This window comes from Rhopilema esculentum, chromosome 2, assembly GCF_057945365.1.
Source record: "Rhopilema esculentum isolate cy_ngs chromosome 2, ASM5794536v1, whole genome shotgun sequence".
Taxonomy (NCBI): domain Eukaryota; kingdom Metazoa; phylum Cnidaria; class Scyphozoa; order Rhizostomeae; family Rhizostomatidae; genus Rhopilema; species Rhopilema esculentum.
Genome location: NC_142816.1, coordinates 3,167,183 through 3,182,183, shown reverse-complemented (window position 1 = coordinate 3,182,183; position 15,001 = coordinate 3,167,183). Strand labels below are relative to the sequence as shown.

General features: G+C 34.5%; 1 protein-coding gene across 1 annotated transcript; it reads left to right on the top strand.

Moving 5' to 3' along the window:
• Positions 1-2,759: 2,759 nt before the first annotated feature.
• Positions 2,760-15,001, top strand: LOC135695538 (eukaryotic translation initiation factor 4 gamma 2). The gene is made up of 20 exons (XM_065214658.2): positions 2,760-3,050; positions 4,822-4,924; positions 5,195-5,308; positions 5,666-5,732; positions 5,907-5,999; positions 6,443-6,612; positions 7,126-7,595; positions 7,844-8,237; positions 8,933-9,192; positions 9,776-9,908; positions 10,127-10,219; positions 10,636-10,737; positions 11,126-11,183; positions 11,475-11,521; positions 12,158-12,256; positions 12,607-12,665; positions 13,130-13,283; positions 13,551-13,605; positions 14,177-14,298; positions 14,694-15,001. The coding sequence occupies exons 5-20, from the start codon at positions 5,975-5,977 to the stop codon at positions 14,760-14,762; spliced, it is 2,310 nt and encodes a 769-aa protein (XP_065070730.2). The 5' UTR covers positions 2,760-3,050; positions 4,822-4,924; positions 5,195-5,308; positions 5,666-5,732; positions 5,907-5,974; the 3' UTR covers positions 14,763-15,001.

Sequence of the window (15,001 nt, the reverse complement as noted above, 5' to 3'; positions counted from 1 at the left end):
TTTAGACAAGAAAAAGATCTTACCCGTCGCCCACAACCTTAAGAAACTTCTCGAAATGGTTATTTTGTAGACTAGATAAAAAAGATTTATTAAGACGAAGGTTTCTTGAGACTGGTTAAATGTTTTGTTTTACTTTATGTAATGTAATTATACGTTTTTGCTCATTATCATCATTTCTATCGTGTATATATTTAATACTTCGTATGGAATAAACCGATAAGAAACTTTAAGTACGAAAGTGAACAAAAAATTATGAAACTGAATACTTTTCTTGAGTTTATTTTATAAAGAAAATATGCGTGAAATCTCAGATGACATCATCTCTAAGCTTTCAACGATTTGGTTGTTCGGAAAAGTTTGCATCCAAGTTTGCCATTCACACTTTGCAATACGTCACAATACTGCCCTCAATGCAAAACGATCAATCACGTGTACTCTACCTGTCTACTGATGCACCAGTATATCATAATTATCATGAATCTTCAATATCTTTTTCTCACGTGCAAGGAATTATTACTCAATTGAAATATTATCTGCAACCTGTGACTGGTGCAGGTTCCAATTATGCCGTGATCTCTTAATTGTTTAAAACGACCAATAAATTTCCCATTGACCTCAATGACATTTTTTCACTTTAAATTGATAATTGAGACCCAAAAAGCCCCTTGGAAGTCATAGATGTAGCCTGTAGACAAAAGAAGTGTTTTGCACATGAGAACATCATATAGTTTAGAAATACTGTGTGTCTAATAACCCAGGAAAAGTACTTTTTATGACCGGGTTACGTTATTCTGAACATTTTTAAGAAGAGAATACTTTGTCTTGTCTTTTATTTTCCAAGTCATCCCATTTCATTTCCAAGAAACATCTCTGGTAGTAAGAAATGGTCGTGTGTTTCGTTGTTGCTAAGATGCTAGGATTTTTAATGCTCCTTGAAATGTATGACTTGTGAGAAGAAAGCCTCTTTTTGATCACAAGTGAACTGCATCATGGGTGAATACATCCGTTATTTTATTGTTCCTGTCTTGGGAAGAGCATAAGCACCGTTTAATAGTCAACTTATAACAAGTGATTTTTGGTGGGTATTTACATGTTTTATCAGATTAATATAGTTATGATTTTTTAGAACATTATGTATAATAAGTTTTCACTGCATCAGATTTAGATTGGCACGATTTTCGACCCTGGAATGATTTATTTAAAGGGAAGATTATAATAGGCCTAAATGAAGCCATCACAATGGTACGCATCTGGGATTATGCCGTATTCCTCGACCTCTTTCATATGTAATACCTTTAAACTAAGTATTAACTGAAAACTAAATAAGATGTTTTTTTATCTAATATACACCGGCTACAAGTACATGACAGGCTTTGAGTGGAATGTTTGAACGTGGGAAAATCGCGGCGTTTTCGGCGTCAAGGATACTGCGACTTTCAACGACCGACCACGAAACATATCCCTTCTTGACGGTTGAAATTCTAAAATAGAATAAATTTTCTAAATGATAGTCTCTCAATGTAAAGTATTCCACGAAGAATGTCAATTTTCCTTAGCAAGCTAGTATCAGAGCAAAGTTGTAGTTTAGCTCTAAATATTTTTATAAAATTTATCTTGTCAATTTGCTGTCTTGAAATCCAATTTTGCCGGTTGATCCAAATCTATGAAACTTCCACTGAGATAATCTTCTAAACGTTTTAATTTCTGCCTTGGCTATTAAGTATTAATTTTAAAGACTATTCTCTCTTCATAACAATAATGTAAATTTTAGACAATAAAATTAATAGTTATGTTAAGCATGCAATAGGAGTTGTGTGATAAATGAAGTAAATGAGTTTTTTTTGTTTATTTTTTATATCCAAATATTAGCTTTAAGTGATTTTATAATCCCAATTTTTGGTTACTTCGTTTTGATTGCCCTTTTTAAATTGATTTTTTTCAATTTTCTCACAATTAAAAGTTTACAAATAGTATGATTTGATGATATTTTTTATTGTTATCAGCTTTTATTTTTTGATTTGCTGATGCATCAGGCAAGATCTCTTAGGATTTTGGAAGCTATTGAAACAAAGACCAAGATACAACTTTTTGTCTGGGGGCAGCCCTTATAAATCAGTGTAACAACAGCCATATTCCACAAAATAAAGATATTTTACTTATGCAATTTAAGTTGTCAGGGGCCAAGCCTCCTACCCACCCCCCCTCCCCCCGTATCTTTGTCCTTGTATTGAAATATATACTGATTCAAAAACAAATATATATATATATATGTATATGGTTCAAATGGGATGAAGCTTTCCAATAATGTTTTGTCCATTGTAATCCTTTGATAAAGGCAACAAGTAATCATTTTTAGACATTTTGACTCTAAAAGGAGGGGGGGGGCTAAGTCAACCACAAGAAATATTATGGAAAACAGAGGACTTTCAGGAGCCTCACCCATATTACCCTTTTTTCAATGTTTTTTTGGGGAAAGGTTTATCAAGTTTCGGCTTTTCACCTGAGATGGCTCCAACATTCAAGTTCTTAAAATCTTAGTGCCTTTTCCATATTTAAAGCATCATGCCCCTTATCTTCTCTCCCCACCCTCGTCCTTTCCTCATCTTCTTTGGCCCTCATTTTTCCACCCTTTTTTGGCTTTGTCATAATCCTCCATAGTTTAACTTTATATACTTTGTTTACTTTTTTTCCCCTGTGTACCCAGCAGCATTAATTTTTCTGATTGTCTTGTAGAAAATTCAATATTTGTTGTCCTGAAAATCTGCCGCACTGGACCAAAGGGGCGGGATCTCACTTCATTCAAACAAAAGGGAGGCTGCACCCCACCGGTATGGAGTAACACAGAACTATTTACGTACTGCACCATCTTCAGCTTATAAGTCTGGTAGTGAAAAGAGAGATGTCAAAAGTGATGTTGCTTTCAAAGATGATAGGCCTGCATCTAGATCTCCAGTTTCAGCAAAAGCCAGCAATACCGGTCGTTGGGTCCCTCTTAATGTTGTGCGAGATGTACAAGACAGAAACGAAGCTATTTTCAGAAAAGTTAGAGGGTGTGTTTATCTGATTTTTTTATTAAATTCCCTTATATGACTGTTTTCTGTATTTGTCTTTATTTCTTGATATCTTCTATTTCAGAATGGCAGACATTTGTGTTGTAATAATTTTTGGCAAGCTCAAATACCCTCTTAACGAATTGGTTTCAGGAAGGCCGAGGCATAAACAGTATCAAACTTTGAGCCATAGTTAGTTTGTTGTTTCAAGGCCATGGCTTCTTGGGGCATGGGTGGGTTGACATCCTACTTCAAAATAATTTGTTTCAAAAATGAGTGCTCAGTTGGCAAAGTTTTCATCTCGATTACTAGTAAAGAATGGCTCATCAGCAGGGCTTGAAAAACAAATTTTCCTCCTGGCAGCAAAATAAAAAATCTAAGATTTCCTGCGAAACTTTGACGAAGTTCCCAGCCACTGACAGTGATATTTTCACTTGCTTGATCCCTTTAAACATTTGTCCTAAAAATAAACTGTCATGCTAACGAACTAATTGTTGGTCCTCGATTTTTAATCATAGCTATTCAAACAGCAATCATCTCGTTTATACTTTATAAGATGATAAAGGAAAACGTGATCAAGAACAATACTCATAGTTTGTTTTCAAGGTTAAAGTTAGTAGATCTTAAAATTTATAATAACTTTGATTTAGTTTCATATCAGTACTAGCAAACTAGATACTATTGATGCATTGATGTATCCTACCCTTTGCTGTGGGTTTCGTGTTTTTTGCTCAATTTTATCATCAAAGCTAGTAGTTCAAACAACATGTAAGAATACTATTTTATTTTTCAATGGTAAAAATTTATGTTTTAAATCAGGGTTGGTGTTAGACGCAAAGATGTAAGCTCAAAACAGTTACATTCAATTAAGCTAGCGATTAAAAATTTATGCAAATGCCAGTAGAAAATATGAATAATAATGGACACTTCCACCCAGTTTTGGGGCAGGTTTACCTTCAAGTGTGTTCACATGTTCAGATTTGCTGTCTTCAAGTGTTTTTACTTATCTAGAATGGCTAATGCAAAACGAAAAATGAACTTTGTTTTAGCTTACTTGAATTAAATTAGTAGCTGGAAATCATGCCTGAATTGCTGGAAATTTGGTATAATAGACACTGATAATACCAGATGATTGTATTTTGAAAGATAATCTTCATTTTTTGTTAGTAGTGCAGAACAAAAATTATACAGTTGTATGTATTTCACAAGAAAACAGCGTTCCATAGAAAGAGAGTAACATAAATTTAATGTTCATATTAAAATCAAACAATGGAGATTTTACAGTGAAAATTTCCTAGCAAACAGCAGCAATTTCCTGCAATGAATTTGTGCTAAAAATTTCCAGCCCTGCTCATCAGCTTTGTCAGAAAATGGGTTTTAGATGCCCCCACCGTGGCATTGTAGCTTGTCATGGTCCTGGATTCATTAATATTTTATTCATGCAAAGCCAATGTTTAGGTAAAGCATAATTTTAAACCATGAATTATTATTTCTGGAAAATAGTAATTTTTAATGAAACTGATATGTTCATGTTGTTAATACAACACAAGTAACATAAAAAGTAGAAGAATATATGTTTCATTTTTATACAAATAAATATAGCCCTTTATCACAATTTTGCTTTTTTGTGCATCATATCCATGATTCTTAATCAAAATGCAATAATTAAGCCAGCTTGAAGCTATTAAGTTCTTGCCACCCGAAATAAAATTTTTGGCTAATATCTGCTTTTACCAATGTCTCATTCTTAATATTCTTTTTTCTTTTTCAGTATTCTCAATAAATTAACACCAGAAAAATTTGATCGCTTAATTTTTGAGCTATTAAATCTTGGTCTAACCAGCAAAACAATTCTTAAAGGGATTATTCTTTTGGTGAGTTTCAATGTATGTTTTATTTCTAATGTCTATCTTAATCCCTTTGGTTCATTTTGTATGTTTAGGTGTCAAAAATCAATATTATTTGTTCTATATGTATATATTATAAGTCATTATAATATTGCGTGGCATCCATAAAAGGAAAAGATTTGTGAAGATTTTGATATTTATTTTGTAGAAAATATTACATCAAAAGTTGTGAATCATTGTTTCATTTTTTTGATAGCTTTTTTGTTTAAAATTTGGACCTTTCTCCTTTTTCTTCAGATTTTTGAGAAAGCGTTAGAGGAACCAAAGTACAGCAGCCTTTATGCACAGCTCTGTTTACGGCTCAGCCATGATGCACCAAATTTTGATGATTCTTCTTCTTCAAACACTACAGTAAGAATTCATGACTTGCACTTCATTATCTTCATTATTTGTCACTAATTTGACTCTACTGTCTAATTTGTTATAAATTTTGATTATATATTTGCTTTACAACTTGATGTGAGCTTCTTCCTCCCAAAACAGTTTTTTCCCTTGTGTCTTACCTGTTAGCCAAAAATCTCCCTTATTACTAGTATATATTCTTCATTTTGTTTTCTAGGTAATTATTTCTATGATAGTCTCTTTTTTCTTCATTCTGTTCAAAATTGTTTTCTGTTTGCATTTTATTCACAATATGTATCTAATTGCAGAACTTTCTAAGAAAAAGTTCAAGTTTCCACTTTGATATGCTGTTCTCTTTAATTGCAGAGTTTTAGACGTTTGTTGCTTTCAAAATGCCAAGAGGAGTTTGAATCAAGAGCAGATGCCTCAGCAGGTTTGTTTCGAAAGCTTTGGTAATAAAACATAATTTTCATTTTAAAGTTAATAAAGATGTGTCATTATAAATTGGATAGGATTCTCTAGAGTAAGTGAATTAAAATTGCTTGTATCAAAGGAATCAGACTCCTTTTTGTATTAAACATGTAAATAGATAAATTGTATTTTGCAGTCTTTGACAAGCAAGAAGGGCTGCTCACGACTGAGCAGCAGGAAGAAAAGGCATTGTCAAAGAGGAAGATGCTTGGAAACATCAAGTTTATTGGTGAGTCTGTTTGCATGTTTGATGCAGGCCAACATTCTGTTATACACTGACATGGTATTTTCCTAAAATGGTTTCCAAACCATGAACCTTGTTTTCAAATCTGTAGTAAAAGATACATTGATTTTGATTTGATTTGATTTGACCTATTTGTTGAAATTTCATGATGCAACTTGTTGTAAAATCTTGGTACATTTGAAAAATGAAAATACAGAGAAAGGACGATCTCTCCTTGGGCCATCAACTTAGCTCCTGAACTCTCAATGTGTAAAGGAAAAGAAACATACCTTGTTAGGATATGAAAAGTTTTATTTTATGTGGCCTCCTGAGCAGTTTAGGCTTCTCGTCATCCAGTAATCCAAGCACACCTCCTTGAAACGCCTCCAGGATTGCAAATTTATCTCCATGGTTCATCTGACTGATAGAAAATTGTCTATGTTCTCTAGGCGAGCTTGGAAAGCTGGGAATGCTTCATGAGGCGATCCTTCACAAATGCATACAACAACTGTTGGCCAAGAAAAAGAAAGCTAACTTTGTGGACATGTCAGAGGACATCGAGTGCCTTTGTCAAATAATGACAACCGTTGGCAAAAGGCTTGATGTGCCTAAAGCTGAAGTATGTTGTTTTGCGATATAAATGTTCACTTGCACTCTCGAATATGTGGTTTTATGCTGGCCTTTTGTGAACCATGGAAGGTTGACTCGCCTGTAGGTTTTAATCGAGTAGTGTCAAGTCCATTATATTAATCGATTTTTATGTACCTAATGAAGTTGGAATGTAACAGTTTGGTACAAGAGCATAGCTTTGTTATCTTCCTAAATAATACAAGCTAGAGTAGTTTTATTTTTGAGGTCATTGCATAGTGTTTTTTTTTCAAAATGCAGTTTAAACATTTTGAGATAAACGTAAGAAAAGAAATGGTGTTTTAGATTCAATCCTGGTGTTGGTCAATTAGTGATCCTTTATCTTCTACCAATCAAAAATCCAAGTTGGAAAAAATTTTCAAAATTCAAGGGTTTTTTTAGCAGAAATTTTTCATTTTTTTCTGTATAACTAGGCTAGGCCTGGTATTTTAAATCTTTTTCATGTTTTGAAATTTATTTTTATGATTCTTCTAAAAATCCACAGAACATCATGAATCAATATTTTGATCGGATGAAGATGTTGGCAGATTCCCCTGAACTGCCGTCCCGGATCCGGTTTATGCTACAAGATACCTTGGACCTTCGCAACCATGCCTGGATATCAAGGAGAGTGAAAACCTCTGAAGCTGGACCTGTGCCAGTATCCAAACTAAGATGGGAAGCATATGCCACATCACCTGGTCAACCTCCACATAATTTCATGCACCTTCCCTTTCCCCCACCGATGCCTTTTGGTATGCCACCGCCTCAAGCCTTGTTTGGCCAGCCAGGACACCCGATGGCTCCAATGATGCCTCCAGGCATGTTCCCACCTGGTGGTCTTGGTCCTAGAATGGCTGACTTGACGCTGGTTCAAGACGCACAGAAGGATATTTTTGGCAAAGATCCCGTACCAAAGAACCAGCAAGTGATGAAGAAAATCAAAGAAAAGAGGGAGGATTTGTTTGAGCCTCAGTACGTATAGCCGATTCATTCTGTATCCAGCATGTTTGATTAAGAACTATTTTATCTGCTTGATAAAGAATTTATGATCTTTACAGTTTAAAAGCTTCATTAACTTAGTTTATTCGGTTAGTGAATATTGCTAGTAAGATCTCAGATTGTCTTCAAGATTCAGTTTCGTAATATTGGTCTTTATTTGAATACATAATCGTGTAAAAGGCCCTGAGTTAACATTTATTTATTATTATTATTATTCCCAGCTATTTGAAAAACAAGCCAACATCATCAGCACTTAGTACCCCCGCCACCTTGGCTGCGCAGCATCTTGCTCCGAAGCAAATTAAATCCTACGCAACGGCTTCCCTTCCTACAAACCTACCACAGATGCAGCAAACACCTCCGAAAAAGTACGATTTCTTTGACAACGATGGCTTCAACGACATCTTGCAACCAACTGCTCCCAAAAGCTCACCTTGGAGTATTGATCCTTTTCCAAAAACCTCATCCGCCACGCCAGTGACGTCAAGCACAGGTTTTGTTGACGGCAACTTTAACCAGGTTTCACAGCAGAACCAAGCAAACAAAGTGGTCAATGGACAATCGGATAACAAAACGTTCCCATTCACAAGAAGTACTATGCAGAAGGCTGGAAATGTAAGCAAGCGGTATTTTCTTAGGAAGGTGTTTGTCTCCTCAGCCAAAAGAGCGCTTGTTCTCTTTCGGCACTATTTCATTACCAACCAGGTGCCCCCTCTAGCTATTGATGTGCTAATACTTACGTCAAACGTAGCACCGCAGAGCACAATGAAGTGTGTTTTATCAGTTATCCACGGGCCTAAATTAGCTTTTGATTGCTATCTTCTTTTAGCCATGTCTAGCTTTATGCCTCGAAAGAAAAATGCTTAACAAGTTTAATAATTTGTTTAGTATGTTGGATTTGTTGAATTATGTTGAATTTTATTTCGTATTGCAAGGTAAACGAGCTTAGAATAAGTAACTAAAAACATTCGCGTAATTAAGCACGGCTAGATCTATAACATGACCTGTTTGTAAACGAGTGCTTACTCGAATGACATAAAGCTTTTATTCAAGTTTTATGCACAGTCGTATCGATATTGTAGTTCCAACATTTGGTTATCGAGATAACAGTATCTAAAAAGGTACTAGATTGCTTAAATTTTCACTCTGTTTGCATTTAATGTAGTATTTTTTGCCTTTTTGTCATATTTATACTTACGTTAACATTATGGGCTCGTACCGCTTGTTCTGACATTCTTAACATTAACTATTGTTTACTCTTTCATCCCATGTGACGGGATTCTACTAAGCCTATTTTGTTTTCAACCCAGATAAGTTTGCGTCCAACTACTTCACTTGCGACCCCTAAGAAGGAGGAGGAGACAAAACTGGATAAATCGCCATCGAAAACATCAACCAATGCAGTGAACCTCGTTATCAAGGACAAACAGGAAAAATCAAAGACGAAGAAGAACTTACTTTCGAAACCGGAATATGAAAGAAGAGTAGAGCTCACCCTGAAGCAAAACGGAACAAATGGAAATGTCGATAATGCCGTTCAGGCGTTGAAGCTTATCACAAATGCCCAATCGTAAGTAACGATAACTGTTTTTTTAATTGTCTGCTTTATATTGGATTGGATCTCATTTGGAATATGTCAGTTCAATCCTGCTGAATGGTCATCTATATACAAACGACTGCTTGTCTTGAACAACACCAGGTCAAAGCAAGTTTAACGTTTGCTCTTAGGGTTAGAAGTCCTTTATTAAAAAATTCGAACTACTACCGTTATTCACTGTCTGCCATATAACTTAACGAAAAATTCAATATTTCATCAATATAATTAAAAATTTACATAAATTTACATTCTAAAACGACCAGATTTGCTATTTTGAAACTTTTTACTTTCTCAAAATGACCAGTTTTACTTGAACGACCGATCTACTTACTCAAAAAAGCAAAACCTTTAATTCATATTATATTCAATGGCCAGCCATTCCAAGAATTTGCCTTTAACCTATATAAATATTTTATTCTATGAAGCCAACGCTCTATTTCAGTCAGTCTTTTGTAAAGTTACAACCTCTATTACCCAGTCTTTCTTAGTTTTCTGGATTTATTTCTATTATTCACATTTCAATCAGACTTATTTTTATCGGTTTTCTTTTATTTAGGTACAGCAAAATGCTGGCAAACAAAGTTATGAAGGAATCCTTAGCGAGAGATACCGAATACTGGAATTTCATTGGTAAGCTCTTGGTAGAGTTGCAGAAGAATGACGTCATTTCAACGGATGTACTCCAAAATGTATGTTCACATATTACATTTAGAGAATATGTTTATTCTTATGAGAACCTTAGTCTTGAAATACTGGCCTGTAGTTTGTCAATTTGATGCCTGTTTGCAGATTTTATGTTTCAAAGATCCGAAAAACCATAACATAGGGATATCTTTCATTTCTAAGGTCTCATAATTGAACCTGATTTCTTGCTAAAATGAATTGATAAATTTTTGTCCCTTTAAAGGCCTTGATTGCAACTGCTGATTTTGTTAAGACCAATAGAGTGGAAAATGGAGTGGACTATTTTTCGACAATCGGAACATTAATCGTTGAAGAGGTAAGTAGCAAAAGAGCTAGAACTCATCCTTGTTGTCTTACATTTCCTTAGAGACCACGTGTGATTCAGATACATTTCTAGTTAATGCCAATCATTGCTGATATTATTTAAAACGACACATTTGATGTATTCAATATGTTGATGACATGTCATGACATATCGGTGAAATGTTTCTCATGTTTTTGTAATTTGAAAGTACTAATGATGAGCAAGGTTGGTGAAAAAATTTTAACCTTATGTTTGGTTTCTTAATCAGCTCCTTACATCTATCAAAATCTTTGGATTTTGGCTTTTGTTACTAGTTATATATAATTTCTACGATCTGTAAAGTTAAAAACCACTGTCCCCTATCCCTCTAAACTTTTGAAACGCCATTTCTGTAGTTCAGCGTGTGAAAAAATTAATTCATCTTCCAGGAAGTGCTGTCGTTAGTCGAATTACGTGATTTCTTTATCAATGGCGAGCTGTTTCCCGGATTTTTCAAGGCCCTTCATAAGTTGGCTGCCGACAAAGGAGAGGTAAAACAACATTTTGCAAAGAAACAGATATTTTCTTAGATGGCTGGTTTGCATTTATATAAATATATTTAGATATATTTTTCTGCTGGTGCAATGGTTGTTAACATATTTACTGGTTCCTGGTTCCAGGATCAAGTCAAAGCATGGAGCTTAAAGGGATGAGTATAGTGGATTTCCCCTCTAGCATCCCCAACCTTCATGCTTGAGCTATATTTGACTGTAGTTTCTAAAATTTGGTTTACTTTCAAATATAATCGTGTGAAACAACTTATATATAGAATGTTTATTCCGCACCAGCTATTAAAGGCTCTCTGTACCTAGATATTAGGGTACAAATTAGGTGAAACTATGAATATATATAATTGTGTTGCATTTTTGTTATTTCAAGAAATGGCTCAGTGAAAAAGTTGAAGAATATAAAATCGATGTTATGAGCACACTACCTGGTTTGTGTTTTCATGTTTTTTTCTTTAAAAACTCAATGTGTTTTGCAGAATTATTTGGTTTTAGGATTTCGAAAGTTTTCTGATCATTAAGTTTATGTTTTGTTAATACACTTTGTTTTTTGAGTCTCCGAATGTGGCTAAAGTTTTGGTTTTGTCTTCAACCTGTTTGTTTACTCAAGTTGACTTTCAGGGAATTCGATTCTTATCAAAACGTCGATTGTTTCTGTCTTCTGTTCAATCGACCTTGCCCTTACGTGTTCTTGTCTTATCTTTAGTTCTCCTTCTTTGTAGTTGATATGCAAACAGAAAGTGATTTGCTGAAATTTGCAAGAGAATCGGTGAGTTCATTGTATTCTCATTGACATTTAGAAAGCACAAAAACGCTGTCAAGTTTTCCGATTTGAATTTGGGAATTAGTTGCTGCCTTGATACGAGAAATACCTATGTGTTTTATATAAAGGAGGTGAAATATGCCAAAGCTTGATTTTGTTGTGACTGATATTTTTGTTAGGAACCTTATAGGCAGCTGTTTAAAGGCGCAATGTTCCGTTTAGCTCTTTGCCATGGCATTTATTTTCTTGCTCCCTATCGTTTCTCTGTTCAGCTATGTTTTTCACCAACCTTGAATAAAACAAGCACTGATTGGAGCATGTAACAATAGCCTATTGTATAATTCATCCAGGTGCTCACCGAAATTATCCGGGCCTATTTCTTTCTAGCGATTTGTTTTCAGAGCTTTTTTTTGTTTTACAAGACTTTTGAATTAGGAAAGCTGTCGTTGAACCATTTCTTGAGAATGTACAAAGGCAAAATAAAGGCTTGCTTCCGCATTCCTGTTGCACTTGCGGTTTTTTTATTACGAATTAAATCTATATGTATCGTTATGTAAGCTCTGCTTATACGATATGGAGCATTTTATGAAAAACTTATGAAATCGAGTAATTTTTATATATATTTCCATGTATTCACTTTAGAATGTGGGATTTCTGTTTCCCGTTCTGTGTATCCAAGCACAGTTGTCCGAAGTTTTGAACACGCAGAGTGATGTTGGTGAAATACAGTCATGGATTAAGGTAATATTTCGATTAAAAATCCTTCTTTGCTACATAGAATGTTGTATAGAATAAAAAGTATTATGTAGTATGTAGCATACTTAAAACTGTGTCTAAATCGATGCCAAATGCTTTGCTAATTACTGACTCAATTTGATCAACGATTTTTTTTAAAAACACTCGAGAAACTGCGATAATCGATATTTGGATGAACTGAAAGCTTGGAGAGGGCTTAGTAAACTGCCCCTTTAAATCCAGCTTAGTATTTCACATAACTACTTGTACAAATATTTTGCTACTTTAGACACGTATAGATTGATTTTCAAGAATATTTTTTAAGACTGTGCTTATTTGTAACTTCAATTTTTTAGGAAAATATGGAAAACGCCATGGCAGATAAAAAAATGTTCATTCAGTCGCTTTTACTATGGTGAGTAATTTGTAAAACAGATAATATATAATTGATAATAACTCCTTTCTATCGTTTTTTACATGTAATAAAGCTATAAGACGTTATAATAGGACATTTGTGACTCAATCCTAAAGAATCCCAAAAATGGTAGCTCGGTAGAGAACTTTCGTTCCAGTTATTTCTTGCCATTTTTCATGGTGATTTGCATTTCGTTTTTCTATCGCAGCAGCATTAAACGATTATCAAATTATTTCTTTGTTCGTGCTCGTGTCTGCGTTGGAAGTTGAAAAAGTTCACCAAAGTATTATGAAAAAAGGACGGTCTGATACTGGATATGAGCCTAATGTAGCATAAATGCGTTTACCTTGCAGTTGCTTCCAATTGTTCGTTACCGAGAGTAAATACGTATTTTGAAAACAATAAGAATTTATCATTCATCTAGATTGTCCACTTCTTTTATTAACGTTGCCCTACTTTTTAAGCATACTGAAGCATGTATTGGCGGACTGTACCTTGACTGCTGGTGTTGACACCAATCAGATACCCGAGAAAGATTTGCAGGAGAAAGAGAAAGAATCCATCAAAAAATTTTCGCCGCTTATCAAATCATTCCTTGATGAACACAGCAAGCTGCAGGTGAGACTAAGTAACCCTGTAATCGAATATGGGTCGTTAATTGGATACAATTCTTGGCATATCAGTCGCTACAAAAATTATCATTTCAATTAACAAGCACTGATTGTAAGGAAATTTCTTCAAAATATTTGAACAGGCGTGGTAAAGAATTACATTATAGTCTTGGGGCATTTGTTTTTAAGCCCTATTGTATGAAAATAGATTATAAACTTTTGAGAGATCCTCGTTGGGAATGGAGTTTGTTTCATCTCTGTTTTGGTTTTTCAGATTGAAGCTGTGTACGGTTTGCAACAGTTCTGCTTCCTCAACAACTTTCCTAAAGGTATCTGGCTATATCTTTGCTTGTCAAATATTTTCTAAAGTGTTGAATTATAAGCTATTTCTTCCAATGCCACATTTATTCTATGAAGGAAATAAATCTACGTTTGAAATGCTAGAAGTATGAATACATTTCTCTGTCGATGATACACTGGTAATTCTTGATAATTTGTCAGACTCAAGTTTTTCCAAGAAGCTAAAACATAGGATATCTCAGGGAAATGAAGTATCGTTTAAAGGTCATGCCTTCAGCTACTTCTTGTAGTCTTCATGCACTGTACTATATTTGTCGACGTGCTATGGAAGCCCTGTCTCTAAACAATTTTGTTTAATTTAGATGTCAGATTTTCATAAAGTTAAATTAGTAAGCTCTGCGAGTAAAATTATTTTAATGGAAGAGGATCTTGCCTTTTTCTTTTACCAGGTACTGTCAATTTTTTGAACAATAGTTCAGCTACATAGAGTTTCAAATAATTTTTGCAGGAATCGTATTTAACTGCAAAGAAGGGTTGCAATATGAATTTGTACTAGTCTTATGCATGTGAGTGTTGTTGATGGGCTGTTGTTTATTTCAGGAATGCTTTTGCGGCTTTTTATGGCTTTTTATGATTTGGAGATGATTGAAGAAGATGCCTTTTTGAGATGGAGAGAAGACATAAACGATGAATACCCTGGCAAGGGAAAGGCCTTGTTCCAGGTAAGTTTTCAAGTCTTTTTTCCTGAATACTTCACGCTGTTACTTTCAAAGAATACCTCTTCTCGTGACCTTGGCAGTATTTTTCACACTATTCTGTTCTATTTACTATTACAATGTGCTTCTTTCATCAACAGCAGTTAAATTTTGCTGGTAGAATAGGTTATGTGTGTTATTGACAAAGTACCAGGATTATTGACAAGTTGCTAGAAAATATTATCAATCTTTCCTTGCATTTCAACCAACCATGCTTTCTAATCAACAGATACTTCATTGAGATTCATCCCGTCGAAGGTTTACATGACCACTGATTGTGTTTCTCATTTTTCAAGGCAGTGATTTTGTCTTTCTCAAGAACACATTTCAGGTCATTTTTTAAGAACATATTTTTGTCCCAGGTCAACAACTGGTTACAATGGCTGGAAACAGCTGACGAGGAAGACGAAAGTGACGAAGAACAAGCTTGAATACTTTAAAAGCAGAGCAAGACAAAAAAACAAAAGAAGAAAATTATTGTAAAAAATGGCCGTACTTTGAAGAAAGCTAACACGTTGAACGTGGTATAAATTAGAAAGACAACGAATAGCTAATGGACCAGATTAAAAGCTAATTGGCTTACTAAAAGTTAACATGTATTATTCTAAAGTAATTTGAATAGATGGTTTGGATTGCAGGTTTAGTTGGCACGATTAGATGCGGTTAAAAA

Coding starts and splice junctions, on each gene's coding strand:
- LOC135695538 (XM_065214658.2), top strand. CDS start 5,975: ATGCTTGGAAACATCAAGTTTATTG. Junction 8,238..8,932: donor CTATGCAGAAGGCTGGAAAT/GTAAGCAAGCGG, acceptor TTTTCAACCCAG/ATAAGTTTGCGTCCAACTAC. Junction 12,666..13,129: donor ATTCAGTCGCTTTTACTATG/GTGAGTAATTTG, acceptor CTACTTTTTAAG/CATACTGAAGCATGTATTGG.